The 17,230-nt window shown below is 42.3% G+C and overlaps 1 protein-coding gene across 9 annotated transcripts in view; it reads left to right on the top strand.

The window, feature by feature from the left end:
• Positions 1-17,230, top strand: part of BRIP1 (BRCA1 interacting helicase 1) — a 550,841-nt gene that overhangs the window by 424,109 nt on the left and 109,502 nt on the right. For all 9 annotated transcript variants that reach the window (XR_011026250.1, XM_068268746.1, XM_068268741.1 and 6 more), the window contains 2 exons: positions 6,879-7,199; positions 11,208-11,996. Coding sequence is in view for 8 of the 9 variants with exons in the window: in XM_068268746.1 (XP_068124847.1) it covers positions 6,879-7,199; positions 11,208-11,996 (1,110 nt within the window). In the remaining variant the exon portion in view is untranslated. The remainder of the gene's footprint in view (positions 1-6,878; positions 7,200-11,207; positions 11,997-17,230) is intronic.

The following is a 17,230-nucleotide window of genomic DNA, read 5'->3' as shown; positions in this document are numbered from 1 at the left end:
ATGCTGTACACATTCAAAAGATCAGTATCTGCAAAGGATCTCTTCCTGCAATAGATCCATTCCTGCAAAATGCATTCATAGTCTATGAGATCTGCAGATCATCATACACACCTTGTTTAACAGGCAATCATCTGCAGATCAGATCCACCAGGATAGATTTTCAGATCTGCAGATGATTGCCAGATATGCAGATGAAGTCTGTTAACCACTTCCCGACCGCCGTATATACAATTGGCGGCCGGGAAGTGGACGCCGCAAGGACCGCCGTATTGACAATTGGCGGCGGTCCTTGTATGGGCATGGGCGGAGCGATCGCGTCATCCGTGACGCGAGCCTCCGCCTGGCGCCGCTCACCCGCCGCAACATCCCGCCGGCCATACGGAAGCGCCGGCGGGATGTTAACCCGACGATCGCCGCATACAAAGTGTATAATACACTTTGTAATGTTTACAAAGTGTATTATACAGGCTGCCTCCTGCCCTGGTGGTCCCAATGTCCGAGGGACCACCAGGGCAGGCTGCAGCCACCCTAGTCTGCACCAAGCACACTGATTTCCCCCCCCCCCTGCCCCAGATCGCCCACAGCACCCATCAGACCCCCCCCTGCCCACCCCCCAGACCCCTGTTTGCACCCAATCACCCCCCTAATCACCCATCAATCACTATCTGTCAACGCTATTTTTTTTTTATTCCCCCCCCTGCCCCCCGCTCCCTCCTGATCACCCCCCCACCCCTCAGATTCTCCCCAGACCCCCCCCCCCCCCCCCATGTACTGTATGCATCTATCCCCCCTGATCACCTGTCCATCACCTGTCAATCACCCGTCAATCACCCCCTGTCACTGCCACCCATCAATCAGCCCCTAACCTGCCCCTTGCGGGCAATCTGATCACCCCCCCCCCCCCACACCAATAGATCGCCCGCAGATCCGACATCAGATCACCTCCCAAATCCATTGTTTACATCTATTCTCTCCTCTAAACACCCACTAATTACCCATCAATCACCCATCAATCACCCCCTATCACCACCTGTCACTTTTACCTATCAGATCAGACCCTAATCTGCCCCTTGCGGGCACCCAATCACCCGCCCACACGCTCAGATTGCCCTCTGACCCCCCCCCCCCTTATCAATTCACCAGTGCATTAATTACATCTGTTCTTCCCTGTAATAACCCACTGATCACCTGTCAATCACCTGCCAATCACCTATCACCCATCAATCACCCCCTGTCACTGCCACCCAACAATCAGCCCCTAACCTGCCCCTTGCGGGCAATCTGATCACCCACCCACACCAATAGATCGCCCGCAGATCCGACATCAGATCACCACCCAAGCGCAGTGTTTCCATCTATTCTCTCCTCTAAACACCCACTAATTACCCATCAATCACCCCCTATCACCACCTGTCACTGTTACCCATCAGATCAGACCCTAATCTGCCCCTTGCGGGCACCCAATCGCCCGCCTACACGCTCAGATTGCTCTCAGACCCCCCCTTATCAATTCGCCAGTGCAATATTTACATCTGTTCTCCCCTGTAATAACCCACTGATTACCTGTCAATCACCTATCAATCACCCATCAATCACCCCCTGTCACTGCCACCCATCAATCACCCCCTGTCACTGCCACCCATCAATCACCCGCTGTCACTGCCACCCAACAATCAGCCCCTAACCTGCCCCTTGCGGGCAATCTGATCACCCACCCACACCAATAGATCGCCCGCAGATCCGACATCAGATCACCACCCAAGCGCAGCGTTTACATCTATTCTCTCCTCTAAACACCCACTAATTACCCATCAATCACCCATCAATCACTCCCTATCACCACCTGTCACTGTTACCTATCAGATCAGACCCTAATCTGCCCCTTGCGGGCACCCAATCACCCGCCTACACGCTCAGATTGCCCTCAGACCCCCCCTTATCAATTCGCCAGTGCAATATTTACATCTGTCCTTCCCTGTAATAACCCACTGATCACCTGTCAATCACCTGCCAATCACCTATCACCCATCAATCACCCCCTGTCACTGCCACCCAACAATCAGCCCCTAACCTGCCCCTTGCGGGCAAACTGATCACCCACCCACACCAATAGATCGCCCGCAGATCCGACATCAGATCACCACCCAAGCGCAGTGTTTCCATCTATTCTCTCCTCTAAACACCCACTAATTACCCATCAATCACCCATCAATCACCCCCTATCACCACCTGTCACTGTTACCCATCAGATCAGACCCTAATCTGCCCCTTGCGGGCACCCAATCGCCCGCCTACACGCTCAGATTGCTCTCAGACCCCCCCTTATCAATTCGCCAGTGCAATATTTACATCTGTTCTCCCCTGTAATAACCCACTGATTACCTATCAATCACCCATCAATCACCCCCTGTCACTGCCACCCATCAATCACCCCCTGTCACTGCCACCCATCAATCATCCGCTGTCACTGCCACCCATCAATCAGCCCCTAACCTGCCCCTTGCGGGCAAACTGATCACCCACCCACACCAATAGATCGCCCGCAGATCCGACATCAGATCACCACCCAAGCGCAGTGTTTCCATCTATTCTCTACCCTAAACACCCACTAATTACCCATCAATCACCCCCTGTCACTGCTACCTATCAGATTAGACCCCTATCTGCCCCTAGGGCACTCAATCACCCGCCCACACCCTCAGAATGCCCTCAGACCCCAGCCCTGATCACCTCGCCAGTGCATTGCTTGCATCTATTCCCCCCTCTAATCACACCTTGAGACACCCATCAATCACCTCCTGTCACCCCCTAGCACACCTACCCATCAGATCAGGCCCCAATTTGCCCCGTGTGGGCTCCTGATCACTCGGCCAAACCCTCAGATCCCCCTCAGACCCCCTTCCGATCACCTCCCCAGTGCATTGATTGCATCTATTTTCCCCTCTAACCACCCCCTGAGACACCCATCAATCACCTCCTGTCACCCCCCTAGCACTCCTATCCATCAGATCAGGCCCAATACAACCTGTCATCTAAAAGGCCACCCTGCTTATGACCGGTTCCACAAAATTCGGCCCCTCATAGACCACCTGTCATCAAAATTTGCAGATGCTTATACCCCTGAACAGTCATTTTGAGACATTTGGTTTCCAGACTACTCACGGTTTTGGGCCTGTAAAATGCCAGGGCGGTATAGGAACCCCACAAGTGACCCCATTTTATAAAAAAAAGACACCCCAAGGTATTCTGTTAGGTGTAGGACGAGTTCATAGAAGATTTTATTTTTTGTCAAAAGTTAGCGGAAATTAATTTTTATTGGTTTTTTTTCACAAAGTGTCATTTTTCACTAACTTGTGACAAAAAATAAAATCTTCTATGAACTCGCCATACACCTAACGGAATACCTTGGGGTGTCTTCTTTCTAAAATGGGGTCACTTGTGGGGTTCCTATACTGCCCTGGCATTTTAGGGGCCCTAAACCGCGAGGAGTAGTCTAGAAAACAAATGCTTCAAAATGACCTGTGAATAGGACGTTGGGCCCCTTAGCGCACCTAGGCTGCAAAAAAGTGGCACACATGTGGTACCGCTGTACTCAGGAAAAGTAGTATAATGTGTTCTGGGGTGTATTTTTACACATACCCATGCTGGGTGGGAGAAATTTCTATGTAAATGGACAATTGTGTGTAAAAAAATCAAACAATTGTCATTTACAGAGATATTTCTCCCACTTAGCATGGGTATGTGTAAAAATACACCCCAAAACGCATTATACTACTTCTCCTGAGTACGGCGGTACCACATGTGTGGCACTTTTTTACACCCTAAGTACGCTAAGGGGCCCAAAGTCCAATGAGTACCTTTAAGATTTCACAGGTCATTTTGCGACATTTGGTTTCAAGACTACTCCTCACGGTTTAGGGCCCCTAAAATGCCAGGGCAGTATAGGAACCCCACAAATGACCCCATTCTAGAAAGAAGACACCCAAAGGTATTCCGTACGGAGTATGGTGAGTTCATAGAAGATTTTATTTTTTGTCACAAGTTAGCGGAAAATGACACTTTGTGAAAAAAAACTATTAAAATCAATTTCCGCTAACTTGTGACAAAAAAATAAAAACTTCTATGAACTCACCATACTCCTAACGGAATACCTTGGGGTGTCTTCTTTCTAAAATGGGGTCATTAGTGGGGTTCCTATACTGCCCTGGCATTTTAGGGGCCCTAAACCGTGAGGAGTAGTCTTGAAACAAAAATGACCTGTGAAATCCTAAAGGTACTCATTGGACTTTGGGCCCCTTAGTGCAGTTAGGGTGCAAAAAAGTGCCACACATGTGGTATCGCCGTACTCGGGAGAAGTAGTACAATGTGTTTTGGGGTGTATTTTTACACATACCCATGCTGGGTGGGAGAAATACCTCTGTAAATGACAATCTTTTGATTTTTTTACACACAATTGTCCATTTACAGAGGTATTTCTCCCACCCAGCATGGGTATGTGTAAAAATACACCCCAAAACACATTGTACTACTTCTCCCGAGTATGGCGATACCACATGTGTGGCACTTTTTTGCACCCTAACTGCGCTAAAGGGCCCAAAGTCCAATGAGTACCTTTAGGATTTCACAGGTCATTTTGAGAAATTTCGTTTCAAGACTACTCCTCACGGTTTAGGGCCCCTAAAATGCCAGGGCAGTATAGGAACCCCACAAATGACCCCATTTTAGAAAGAAGACACCCCAAGGTATTCCGTTAGGAGTATGGTGAGTTCATAGAAGATTTTATTTTTTGTCAAAAGTTAGCGGAAATTGATTTTAGTTGTGTTTTTTCACAAAGTGTCATTTTCCGCTAACTTTTGACAAAAAATAAAATCTTCTATGAACTCACCATACTCCTAACGGAATTCCTTGGGGTGTCTTCTTTCTAAAATGGGGTCATTTGTGGGGTTCCTATACTGCCCTGGCATTTTAGGGGCCCTAAACCGTGAGGAGTAGTCTTGAAACGAAATTTCTCAAAATGACCTGTGAAATCCTAAAGGTACTCATTGGACTTTGGGCCCTTTAGCGCAGTTAGGGTGCAAAAAAGTGCCACACATGTGGTATCGCCGTACTCAGGAGAAGTAGTATAATGTGTTTTGTGGTGTATTTTTACACATACCCATGCTGAGTGGGAGAAATATCTCTGTAAATGGACAATTGTGTGTAAAAAAAAATTAACAAATTGTCATTTACAGAGATATTTCTCCCACCCAGCATGGGTATGTGTAAAAATACACCCCAAAACACATTATACTACTTCTCCTGAGTACGTCAATACCACATGTGTGGCACTTTTTTGCAGCCTAACTGCGCTAAGGGGTCCAAAGTCCAATGAGCACCTTTAGGCTTTACAGGGGTGCTTACAATTTAGCACCCCCCAAAATGTCAGGACAGTAAACACACCCCACAAATGACCCCATTTTGGAAAGTAGACCCTTCAAGGTATTCAGAGAGGGGCATGGTGAGTCCGTGGCAGATTTCATTTTTTTTGTCGCAAGTTAGAAGAAATGGAAACTTTTTTTTTTTTTTTTTTTTCCTCACAAAGTGTCATTTTCCGCTTACTTGTGACAAAAAATAATATCTTCTATGAACTCACTATGCCTCTCAGTGAATACTTTGGGATGTCTTATTTCCAAAATGGGGTCATTTGGGGGGTATTTATACTATCCTGGAATTCTAGCCCCTCATGAAACATGACAGGGGGTCAGAAAAGTCAGAGATGCTTGAAAATGGGAAAATTCACTTTTTGCACCATAGTTTGTAAACGCTATAACTTTTACCCAAACCAATAAATATACACTGAATGGGTTTTTTTTTATCAAAAACATGTTTGTCCACATTTTTCGCGCTGCATGTATACAGAAATTTTACTTTATTTGAAAAATGTCAGCACAGAAAGTTAAAAAAAATCATTTTTTTGCCAAAATTCATGTCTTTTTTGATGAATATAATAAAAAGTAAAAATCGCAGGAGCAATCAAATAGCACTAAAAGAAAGCTTTATTAGTGACAAGAAAAGGAGCCAAAATTCATTTAGGTGGTAGGTTGTATGAGCGAGCAATAAACCGTGAAAGCTGCAGTGGTCTGAATGGAAAAAAAGTGGCCGGTCCTTAAGGGGTAGAAAGCCCTAGGTCCTCAAGTGGTTAAACAAGGTGTGTATGATGATCTGCAGATCTCATAGACTATGAATGCATTTTGCAGGAATGGATCTATTGCAGGAAGAGATCTTTTGCAGATAATGATCTTTTGAATGTGTACGGGCAATCTTTGTGTGCAGCATCTTGCAAAGATTTTATCTGATGGGGAGTGCAGCTCCATAGAATAGACTGTGTAGAGTATGGCTCTCATACTACATGGAATGGGGTAAAATTGGTCTGTGATCTTGCCTATTCCAGAGACTTTTATCTCAAGTGTGTATGCAGCATTAGTCTCTCTGATCCTTCCATCATCCACAGCTTGCAGATCACAAAATACATTATTGCAATAGCTTCAGATATGATGACCAGCAGAGGGAGTTTTTTTTTTGCTAGGGGTACCATCTTTACTTACTTCTGAAAAATAGAAAGTCAGTCCCTCCATGAACAAAACGGCTTTCTCTGGTGGTTGGAAGAGTGTTCCACAATCCAGCTTCTTGGTTTGTGCAGGGCTTAGATGATAGAAGACCCAGAATATATTGTGGGAGTAGAAATAGGATATAAAATACCTAAACCGGCAGTTATACTTTATCAGATCACCGTTGCTTTTGCTTCATACAAAATGAAATGTTTTCTTTTAAGTAGCATGCTGTGACTATACTTTGTTCATATGCAAAATAACTTTCCGCTTTGTTTTATTTTTTAACAGGATTATCAAAATGGGTACGGCAGTTGGTACAGCACTATCCAACTTTCAATAGCGCTGTTGAATCTTTAGCTGAATTTTCTAAAAAACAGCATCAGAGGGTACAGATGGAAACCATTGGTGCGGATTCTTCCCAAGTACCTTCCACCTCCTCCAGAGATACAGACCCAAGTGCCTCATTGCTGGAGCTCACTGTTCACCCTTCTGAAAGTGTTGTAGAACCTACACAAGAGACTGTGCGAGCACCTTCACCGCCTGTGATCACCATTTTATCTGGTTCAGATAATTCCGAATCCGAGGAAAGCACAGCACACAAAAATAAACGTAAGTTTACAGTGTTTAATATAGCATATATACAGCAGAGAGATAAGGTATATATTTTTGAAATATTCACACCGTTTATCAAAACCTTTGATGCACAAAATTATATTGGCAGTATTTTACAGTTCACATCTAATATGTACAATAGAAGATGACTACTAACTATTGATAGTCTAGATGGCAGCTTGCACTGCAGATTAATGTGCACTGTGACCCTCTATAATAAAACCCTACTGTCTCTGCGTCCCATGTCCGTGTGTGTGTCCCTGCGTGCTACTGCGCATATACCGCAGGGACAGCCATTGGACGGGAGAAGGACAGACAGGAAACTGGGCGGGCACGCGTGCATGCGCGGTGAATGTGAGGCAATGGCGGCGGTCACGGGAGGATGGGTGGGAAAGGCGGAGGGGAGGGGTTTAAACACAGACCTAGAGCTGTTTTTAAACGGGCTGAGGTCTACTAGTCGTACATGAAATGATTGGGTATGTCATTTTCTGTGCAGCTTTGGACGTATTGTAGCAAATGAAAAGATTGATGGAAGCCAAGTAAGTGCGACTCCACACTCAAAATTACAGCTTTGGACATATTAACATAATGTTATTATTAATCTTTATAAAGTGCTAACATATTATGCAGTGCTGTAAACAATGTTACAAGGGACATTTTAGCGTTCAACAGTGATACACAAAACAGTGATGTAGGAATAAGTATTGCAGACATATTGTGGCGGAGAACATACAGGGAGGAATAGACCTGCCAAGTAGGCTTACATTCTAAACATGTTAGTAATGTTATTAGTGACATTCCACTGTTAAAGGAAGCTTATTGGTTTAGGTTTTTAAGTCTTTATACACTGATTTTCTTTGGTAGGTATGCTGCCCTGGGATGATGTTCCCTCCTGCCTGCACATAATGCTTAGAAACATTTCTGATGTATTTTTATATGACCAAAATAAGTTCTTTCCGTCAATTCTAGTATTTGCAGTTTCCTGTTTTGTGCTCCTGTTGCAATAGATAGTGGCTTCATACTCAGCCTGCAAATCATTGTAGACGCTTTAATAAAAGTACTATAGAAATATAAGTTTACTGCTGTTTAGGCCTGATTATTCATTGCAAATGTATTCTAACACATGTGAAAGGAAAAGTCCCATTACAATGTAAAAGCAAGGGTGCGTACAGTTGTGTACTTTTAGTATTTTTCAAATGGAAATGCCTACATCTTTAAAACAAATAAATCTATCTTTTGTTGTTTTTTTTTACCCTATGAATTTAACTTCTATGGAAGAACACCCTTTACCTCCAATAAGTCACTATTTGGCTATTATGCACAGGCTTTGCAATTTAATTGTCCCTTTGCTTAGTCTGGATGCAGTCACCAGGGTGGATGTGTAACTACATTCCTCCAACTCCCCGACAAGCCACTCTTGTCCCAATCTAAAGAGCAAGGGCTGTTTCCCACCTCAGTTTGCCTGAAAAGGAGGCGGGGTAATACCGTTAGGGGGTCTTGTGATGCTAACTGGTAATCCTACTTTAATAAGAGGGAGACCAAGTTAGTAAACTACACAGATGTTGTTGTTGTTTTTTTACCACTTCACCCCAATGGTTTTTATCAGAACAGAGCAAATTTGATCTGTCAGCACTCCTCCCTTTCATTTAACAATTACTTTATCACTACTTATAACACTGAAATGATCTATACCTGTTTTTTTTCACCACAAATTAAGCTTTTTGGGGGTGAAATTTGTTTTCAGTAATTACTTTACTTTCTATGCATTTTAAAGGGTAAAACAAGGGAAAAAAAAGCAAAAAATACACCATTTCTCCAATTCCATCCCCTATTGTTTTAAAATAAACAATGCTACTGTAAATAAAGCCCACACATTTTATTAGCCCCATCTCTCGGTTATTGCAACATTTAAATTATGTCCCTAGTACAGTGTATGGTGACAATATAGTATTTTGAAATAAAGGTGTATTTGTTCTGTTTTGAGTTTTTAATAATTACAAGTCTTTATTTATGAAAAATAACAGTAATATACCCTCATGCAATACATAATAAAAAAAGCGGAGTTCCTAAGGTACTGTATTCTTTACCGTATAAGACGCTCTGGAATATAAGACGGACCTAGGTTTAGAGGGCAAAAACCGGGGGGGGGTTATACTAAACCTGGTACGTCCTTGTTCCAGAAGTGTCTTGTACATGTTCTCCCCCAAAAGGTGTCCTCCTTCTGTACCCCATTCAAACTCCTGTGCCCTCTATGTCCCCACATGTGTCCCCCATGTCCTCCTGTGTCCCCATGCCTCCTCTTCTGACGTCCGCCGCTCCCCCTCCCTCCTGTGTCTCCTGGCCCCCCTTGGGTGTGTAGCGGCAGCTACTTACCTGATCTGCCATGCCCGCAGGGATTTCAGACCTCCGTCTTCTCTGTGCAGCTGGCTCTAGTGACAGGCTCGTAATGATGACAAGATCATTAGAAGCCAATCACTAGAGGAAGCAGTATTGAGAAGACAGAGGTCTGCAATCCCCGCAGGCATGGCACTTTAGCTATTTTTAAAATAACAAACAGGTACTAACCTAAGAAGAGGGAAGGCTCTGGGTCCTATAGAGCATTACCGTTCTCCTGCCGGTCTCCGTGTTCTCCCGCAGGCTCCCCCGTTAGAATCTCCCACCACGGGAGACTTCGGCAGTCTTTGTAAGAGAGAGGGCCCATCTTCAGAAGCCCGAGTGCTTCCGAAGACTGCTGAATCCTACATAAGTGAGCAGTCCACGACCAAACAGTCGTCGACTGGTACGGTGGGAGCCTGCGATGGTATGCCAGAACCGGGAGGAGAACTGGAAAGTTCTATAGGACCCAAAACCTTCCCTCTCCTTAGGTAAGTATCTGTTTTTTATTTTAAAAATAGCTTCAAACTTACTTTAATCTGCATTTTTTTTCAAAGTATTTTACTAAGTTTCTAGATATTCTCTTCTGTTTCTTGTTACTTGAAGAATCTTTTACAGCACTGCTCTGTATTGCTTAAAGTTCTGGTCAATGCTTTATACATCAATAATAATAACAGCCATGTATTTTTCCCTGTCACTAACATAACTCAACCACATCAACTTGCCACATCTGCTGTATAAATATAGTCAAGGCAGACTTACATCACTTGTGCACCAGAGTTGATGGGCAGTGTGGGCAACATCACATCTTTTCAGTCATCATAAAAGAAAGCAGCAGGATAATATTCTTAAAGTGTACCTGAGATTAAAAATATATATATACACACACAAACCTGGGGCTTCCTCCAGCCCCCTTCAGGCTCATCAGTCCCTCTCCGTCCTCCCACGCCACCTGGATTCTCGTGAAATGTGAAAATTGCTCTTGGATTTAAGGGGAAATAATCTGTGGTAGGGAATTGGTTAAAAGGAAATACATATGTCAGTCTCTGTATCCCTTTTTGTTAAAAGTGTCCTTTACGGCATAAGGAAGCTTTGCGTGAGTAAACTTTCCCAAGTTTCCTGTGTACTAGGGATGATCAATGAGATGCAAATAATTTTTCATTGCATTCAGTTTTCATGTAAATGATATGGAGCTGGAAAATGGACTAATCAGAATAACTTTGTGACAATTTTTAATGGTTCAAGGTGCATAACATTTACATAAAATTTGAATACAAGGAACAAGTATTTGCTTCCCATTAATCATCCCTATTGCCTACATGATTGAATACAATGCTGTATTGTATACCACACCTATAATGTTCATTAACATTTAAACAAAATACAGTTTTCCTGTGTCTCGTGTTATTGAGAAAAGTTTGTGATTATAGAGACCACAATTCCCTAAAACCAATGTTAAAATATACTGTATGTATATATATATATATTTTTTTTTTTTTTGAGTGGTTACGCACCCGGCTTTTGGTATTTGTCCAGCTCTGCATAGTAAGGAAATGGTATATACACAACATATTTCTCTCTCACTTGCAGTGCATACTGTATATTTATTTGTTTTTTCTTCTTAATTTGCAGATGATTTTGAATCTTTCAGAAGGCATCCTCAGCATAAAGCCTTGAGAAAAAGAAAAGGAGTTTCGTCAGAAAAACCGATGATCTCGTTTGATAAAAAGAAACTGAGTGCAACAAAACAGAGATCTTCATTCTATAACTACTTCATCAGTAGTCCACTTACATCGACTCCTCTACCGGCATCTTCCAGGAGAAACCTGCACCCAGACCCTAACATGGAAAACAAAACTGGTCATGTCAATAGAGCAACCACAGAAATATGTCCTCCTTTTGCAGATAATAGCATTCTAGCTGAAGCCATTCATGGAGATTCAGCTGAAAACATTTCTAATGTTATCCCACTATTCCGTGCGAACACAACTGATGTACTTGTTGTGGATGAAGAAAATGAGCCCCCTGTCTTTGAGGTACCTGCAGAAGGAGATGAGAAGGATGACACCATCCATTTTACTCCTGAACTTTTTGATGACAATAAAGAAGATATTCCACATCCTGAGGAGCAAGAAAGTTGTACCTTCTATGAATTAGACATTGATCACATCTCAAATAGCAACCATGGCATTAGGGAAAAAGATAATACCACATTATCAGGGAACGATGTAGAAAGGGCTGAAAATGATTTAAATATGTGCAATATTAACAAATATAGAAACAATGAGGAAGTAATGAACAGTAAGTGTCCATCCAGCAGTGCACAAGGTGTTTCTGAGGAACATACTAGTATAGCAGAAGCAGAGCCTACACAACAAAAAGAGAACAGAAGGAACAGACTGTCCAGGTCTAGGAACAGAGGTTTGTCTTCTGTTGTTTCAGAATAATTGTAGTATTAATTAAATGTCAGATTATAGGGTTGTTCTTTTAAAATGTGACATTTCAGCTGCTCTTATTTGCCATCAGGCTGAGAAGTATGGAATGATAACATTGATCACTAAGAAATCCAAATCACTAGGGATCCGCTGCAGAGTTAAAAAAAAATAAAAATGTTATAAGAGCCCAAAGCTGGTCATACACAATAAAATACAAAATTTGATTCAAGAATATCTTAATTATTTCCAAATTGAATGTTTATTTTCTCTTTTTGATAGCAAGCTACGGTACTTTAAAGCAAACGTGGAGAAAAAAAAAGGTCAGTTAGATAATGACCTCAGTAGAAGGAAGCCTCTGAGTGATCCAGAGGCTTCTCCAATCCTTCTGCACCCCACCACTGCACGCCGGGACCCTCTTCATCTTTGCGATCGCGTTGCTGTCCGTGGGTCAACAAGGCTGCCCTGCTCAGGTGCGCAGTAAAATGGTGCCACTCATGTACGAGCGGCTCTATGCTACTCTTACAGGGATGGGAGTGTGACTGCTTAAAGGGAAGGTCCAAGCAAAAAAAAAAAAAAATGAGTTTCACTTACCTGGGGCTTCTACCAGCCCCATGCAGCCATCCTGTGCCCTCGTAGCCACTCACTGCTGCTCCAGTCCCCCGCCGGCAGCTTTCTGACCTCAGAGGTCAGGGACGAATTGCGTACATTTTTACACATTCCTGCTAGTGCAGGAACATTAACGCATACATTTTTACGCGTTAGTGGTGCAACGCGTACATTTTTGTTCCTGCACTAGCTGGAATGCATAAAAATGTATGCAATTCGGCCCTGACCTCTGAGGTCAGAAAGCTGCTAGCGGGGGACTGGAGCAGCAGTGAGTGACTACGAGGGCACAGGATGGCTCCATGGGGCTGGTAGAAGCCCCAGGTAAGTGAAACTCATTTTTTTTTTTTTGCTTGGACCTTCCCTTTAAACACATCCGACAAGCTCTTGTGGAATATGTTCAGGGGGTCCTAGCGCAGGGTCGGTGTGGTGAAGAAGGATGGGGTAAGCCTCTGGATTCTCCTGAGCCTTCCCTCTATTGAGGTAAATATCTCTGTTTCCTCTTCAGGTATCCTTTAATCAACTCACTGTGAGCAATCTTTTGATCAGTTGCATCTCTCGTTCTCACTCTCTCAAAAATAAAAAATCAGACCAGCATGAATATTATGATCATTAAATTGATTGATTGATAGATTATGTCATATATGAACAGCATAACATCTGTAGGCTAGTGAGATTTTGCTAGAGAAAAAAAAATGGTTTGTAATCTTTGCCCATAAGAAACAAATGAACAACTAACCCAAAGCGAGTTGTAATCTTTTATTCTCCAGCCACAGGTCAGTATTCACTCTTTCACCACCGTTTGTCCCTTCTTCTCCCCCTCACACTGCTTGGCAATGCATCTGCATTACATTTGTTCCCAAAAGTGTTACCCTAACAATCTTAGAGAGTTACCATAATTACAGAGCAGCTGTAGTGAAAATAACGCCATGAATAAAATTGCTTATTTTTCTTACAATATTCATTTATAAATTAAAAAGTCAGTGTATGCCCATTCTAAAATCTTTCGACTTCCGATTTACATTCTGAATTGTATCACAGGTGGTGACATCTTTAGTGCTGTTAGGTGATCTCTGTGGAATGTTTGTTTACTGAAGAATCTGAAGCCAGTGCAAATAATACCTGGTCACCCAAAATGTTCGGGGGTGGGGGGATTCCACATAGCTAAACATTGACATGAAACAACCACAGCAATTTTTTTTTCACAAGCTTTTTGAATTGAGCTTTTTTGATCTGAGTTTATATTAAAAAAAAGAAAAGCAGACACTTGCGTACATTATTCTGGAATTACACAAACACTAATTTGCAGCAGTTTCCTTTAAAGTGTCACTTAAGTATAATAATTAAGGGATCGTTTTATAAAGGTGTGCAAAAGTTGCTAAATATAACTGGCTTCAAATTCTGAAGATGCAGCTCACCACTAATATCATAACACATTTTTAGCGGAAAAACTCTGCCATTTTCAACGTGGTGAGATCTATTAAAATAGCACACTGCCAGCCCCTCCCACTCAGATGGCTGACCTGCAGTCAACCCCTGATCTCCAGTCAAAAACCATTGTTTTCGTTGTGGTAGTGTGATGTTATCTTTTTTTGTAAAATCATCTGGCTATTTGATGTTCAAAAGCATCAGGCATGGTCGGTTTGCAGGTTATTGGTGGATGAAAAGAGAACATATCTGCCTATTTTCAGAACAAATATATTCAGCTTATTGACATTGCGCTGTCTCCCCTATCCCCCCCCCCCCTCCCACTCACACACCCACCAACACAACCCACCCAAACACACACACACTCTAGAGGGGGGTGTTCCCCCTTATTGTGCCTCAAATAGGGGCCAGGCATGTTGCTTCACCACTTTATAAATCAGTCCCTTAATATTGAACCTTACATAAACCCTTAAAGTGAGATTGTAGGCTACATTGGATGGATAAACTTGAGTGAATAGGCAAATAAATTATCTTTTTTTCTATTTTTCCTAACAGCTGTTATTTTTTTTGTGGCTCTCGTGGTGGATGAGCAATTTATTTTAATTTTTTTTTTTTTTTTTACTATCTTCTGTTTTGATCTTTGAACAATATGTGCACTCACCTGCTATAGTGGGTGATAAGTATAGAATATGTATTTATAATGCTTCTGTCTTAAAAAGAATGTGATCACTGAGCTGAACTGGGATCACTCATTTTTATGTTTTTTTTGTTTGTTTTTTTATTTTGTATAGCAGGACAAATCGTGAAGGAATCCTTGTATGTATTTAAATGTACAATGTGTGGTCTCTTTTTCATTAAAAATGAAAATATACTTCACATGTTCCCATGTTATTCCTCTATCTCTTAAAGTGGATCTGAGATCAACTTTTACTCATTGCATAATTGTGTTCCTTTCATATAGTTTATAGGGCATTCCTCAAGCCAAATACTTTTTTTGTTTTAATTCTATAAACTAAACAAGCCTCGCCCACAGCTTTTCAGAGTGTCTTGGCATTTTCAGACACTAGCAAGAGGATTACAGGAGTTCAGTCTGGGCAGAAGTAGGGGTAGGTGTTACTAGCCAGAGATTTCAGAGGCAGAGGGGAGGAGGAGAGGGGACTGAATTTACACACAGGCAAGCTGATAGCATCTCCAGCCCTTAGCCTGTGACAATGTGACAAACAGAACATGGCTGCCTTCATTGTATCACAGGAATAAATAATCATAAACTGTTGCAGCTAGATATGCTGTGTAAACTATCTAAACTTTAGATATATAGACAAGTTACTTGTTATAGTTAGTTTTTCATCTCGGATCCGCTTTAAGTGTGCATCAGATTTCAGCAGGTTCCACACTTTAAAAAGGAAATGTCTTTTAATTACCTTGAGCTATATAGGCTTGAAACTTGATCACATGGAGAAAAAGATATAGTTGCATGAAATATGTGGGCACTGCATTCATAAAGGCACGTTAGGATGCTTTAACACGGGGCATCACGGCGTGCCGCATCAGATTCAATGTAAAGCAAAATTGAAGCAAATGTGGAGACTGCACCATTGTGCCAGCATGCTAAGTGAGTCTTTCACAGGCTTCAAAATTGCACATCAAATATGTTTGAGGTCTTTGTAGCCTTACTGTTACCATAGCAGGAGTGCATTTTGTAGCTTTTGTAATTCTAAATGACTAATAATTTGGGACAGCTGAATCAACTCCTAAAGTCCCACAAAATGGGATATTAGTAGCTAATTCAGAGTGCTAGAATACAACTAAATGAGAAACATGAGCATTTTAGTACTCATTGTGCTTTATTCATAACCGACTGAGCTGGAATGCCAGTCATGAATAAAGCATGATAGGCTTTTCTAGTGCCTAGTGACTGTGTTCCTCAGCATGTACTATCCCTTTAAATATCCTAATAAAATCTTATTTAGTTAAAGTACAACGCTAACCAAGTTTTTGTTTAGTTTTGGGATTTATATCCACAAAAGGGGTTCCTCTGATTTTTTTTTTATAGATAGCAATGAAAGACTATATGGTTTTTGACCCTTTCTTCAATGTAGTAAGCACCAAAATGGCACCAAAATGCTGAAAGACTACTGAGATATATTAAAATTCAATAATTAATGCTACAGGTGTTTGTATGTACAGTTAGGTCAATAAATGTTTGGACAGAGACAACTTTTTCTAATTATGGTTCTGTCCATTACCACAATGAATTTTAAATGAAACAGAAACAGCTCAGATGCAGTTGAATTGCAGACTTCCATCTTTGATTCAGTGAGGCGAACAAAGCAATTGCTTAAAATGTGATGTAACTAAAGCAATGCCTTCATTTCAGGGGCTCAAAAGTAATCGGACAAATTAAATAACTGGGAATAAAATGTTCATTTCGAATATTTTGTTGAAAACTTTTTGTTGGCAATGATAGCCTGAAGTCTTGAACTCATGGACATCAACATTTGCTGCGTTTCCTACTTTTTAATGCTCTGCCAGACCTTTACTGTAGCAGCTTTCCATCACTGTTTGTGAGGCTCTCTGTAAAAAGTTTAGTCTTCAACAAGTGAAATGCATGCTCAATTGGAGTAAGATCAGGTGACTGACTTGGCCGTTCAACATTTTTTTACTTCTTTGGTTTAACCATGGTGTTAAACTCCCCTAATGACCATGCCATTTTTTACTAAATTGGCCACTGCAGCTTTAAGGCCTCGCTGCAGGGCCGCATAACTCGGCACACAAGTGATTCCCGCTTCCTTTTGCTCCCCATCCTACAGAGGTTTCTGTTGGTGGGGTCTGATCCCTGCCAGCTTGTTTATTTTTTTTTCTACTATTCAATTTTTTTATTTATTTTTTAAAAACACCGCCCTCCCTCCCCCCACTAGCCAGTGACAGCGATCGGCTGTCATAGGCATCAGCCTATGACAGAAGAGCACCTTTGTGCTTCTGGAGGGGACAGCCGACTGACACGGCTGTCCCCAGTACAGAGCTGTACAGTCTTATTAGACAATGGTTTCGCCGTTTAATGGTCTTGAGCGACTAACGCTGCTGGGAGACTGAAGGCGGAGCGGAACTTCCTTCATTCCAGCGGGGATGCGTGCGAGAACTCCTGCAGTCCTCGCCCCTAGTACTTCACGCCGTGGAGTGGTCCTGGGG

Source organism: Hyperolius riggenbachi, chromosome 2 (genome assembly GCF_040937935.1).
Source record: "Hyperolius riggenbachi isolate aHypRig1 chromosome 2, aHypRig1.pri, whole genome shotgun sequence".
NCBI lineage: Eukaryota > Metazoa > Chordata > Amphibia > Anura > Hyperoliidae > Hyperolius > Hyperolius riggenbachi.
Note: the sequence above shows the minus strand (reverse complement) of the source record. Positions and strands in the feature narration are given on the sequence as shown.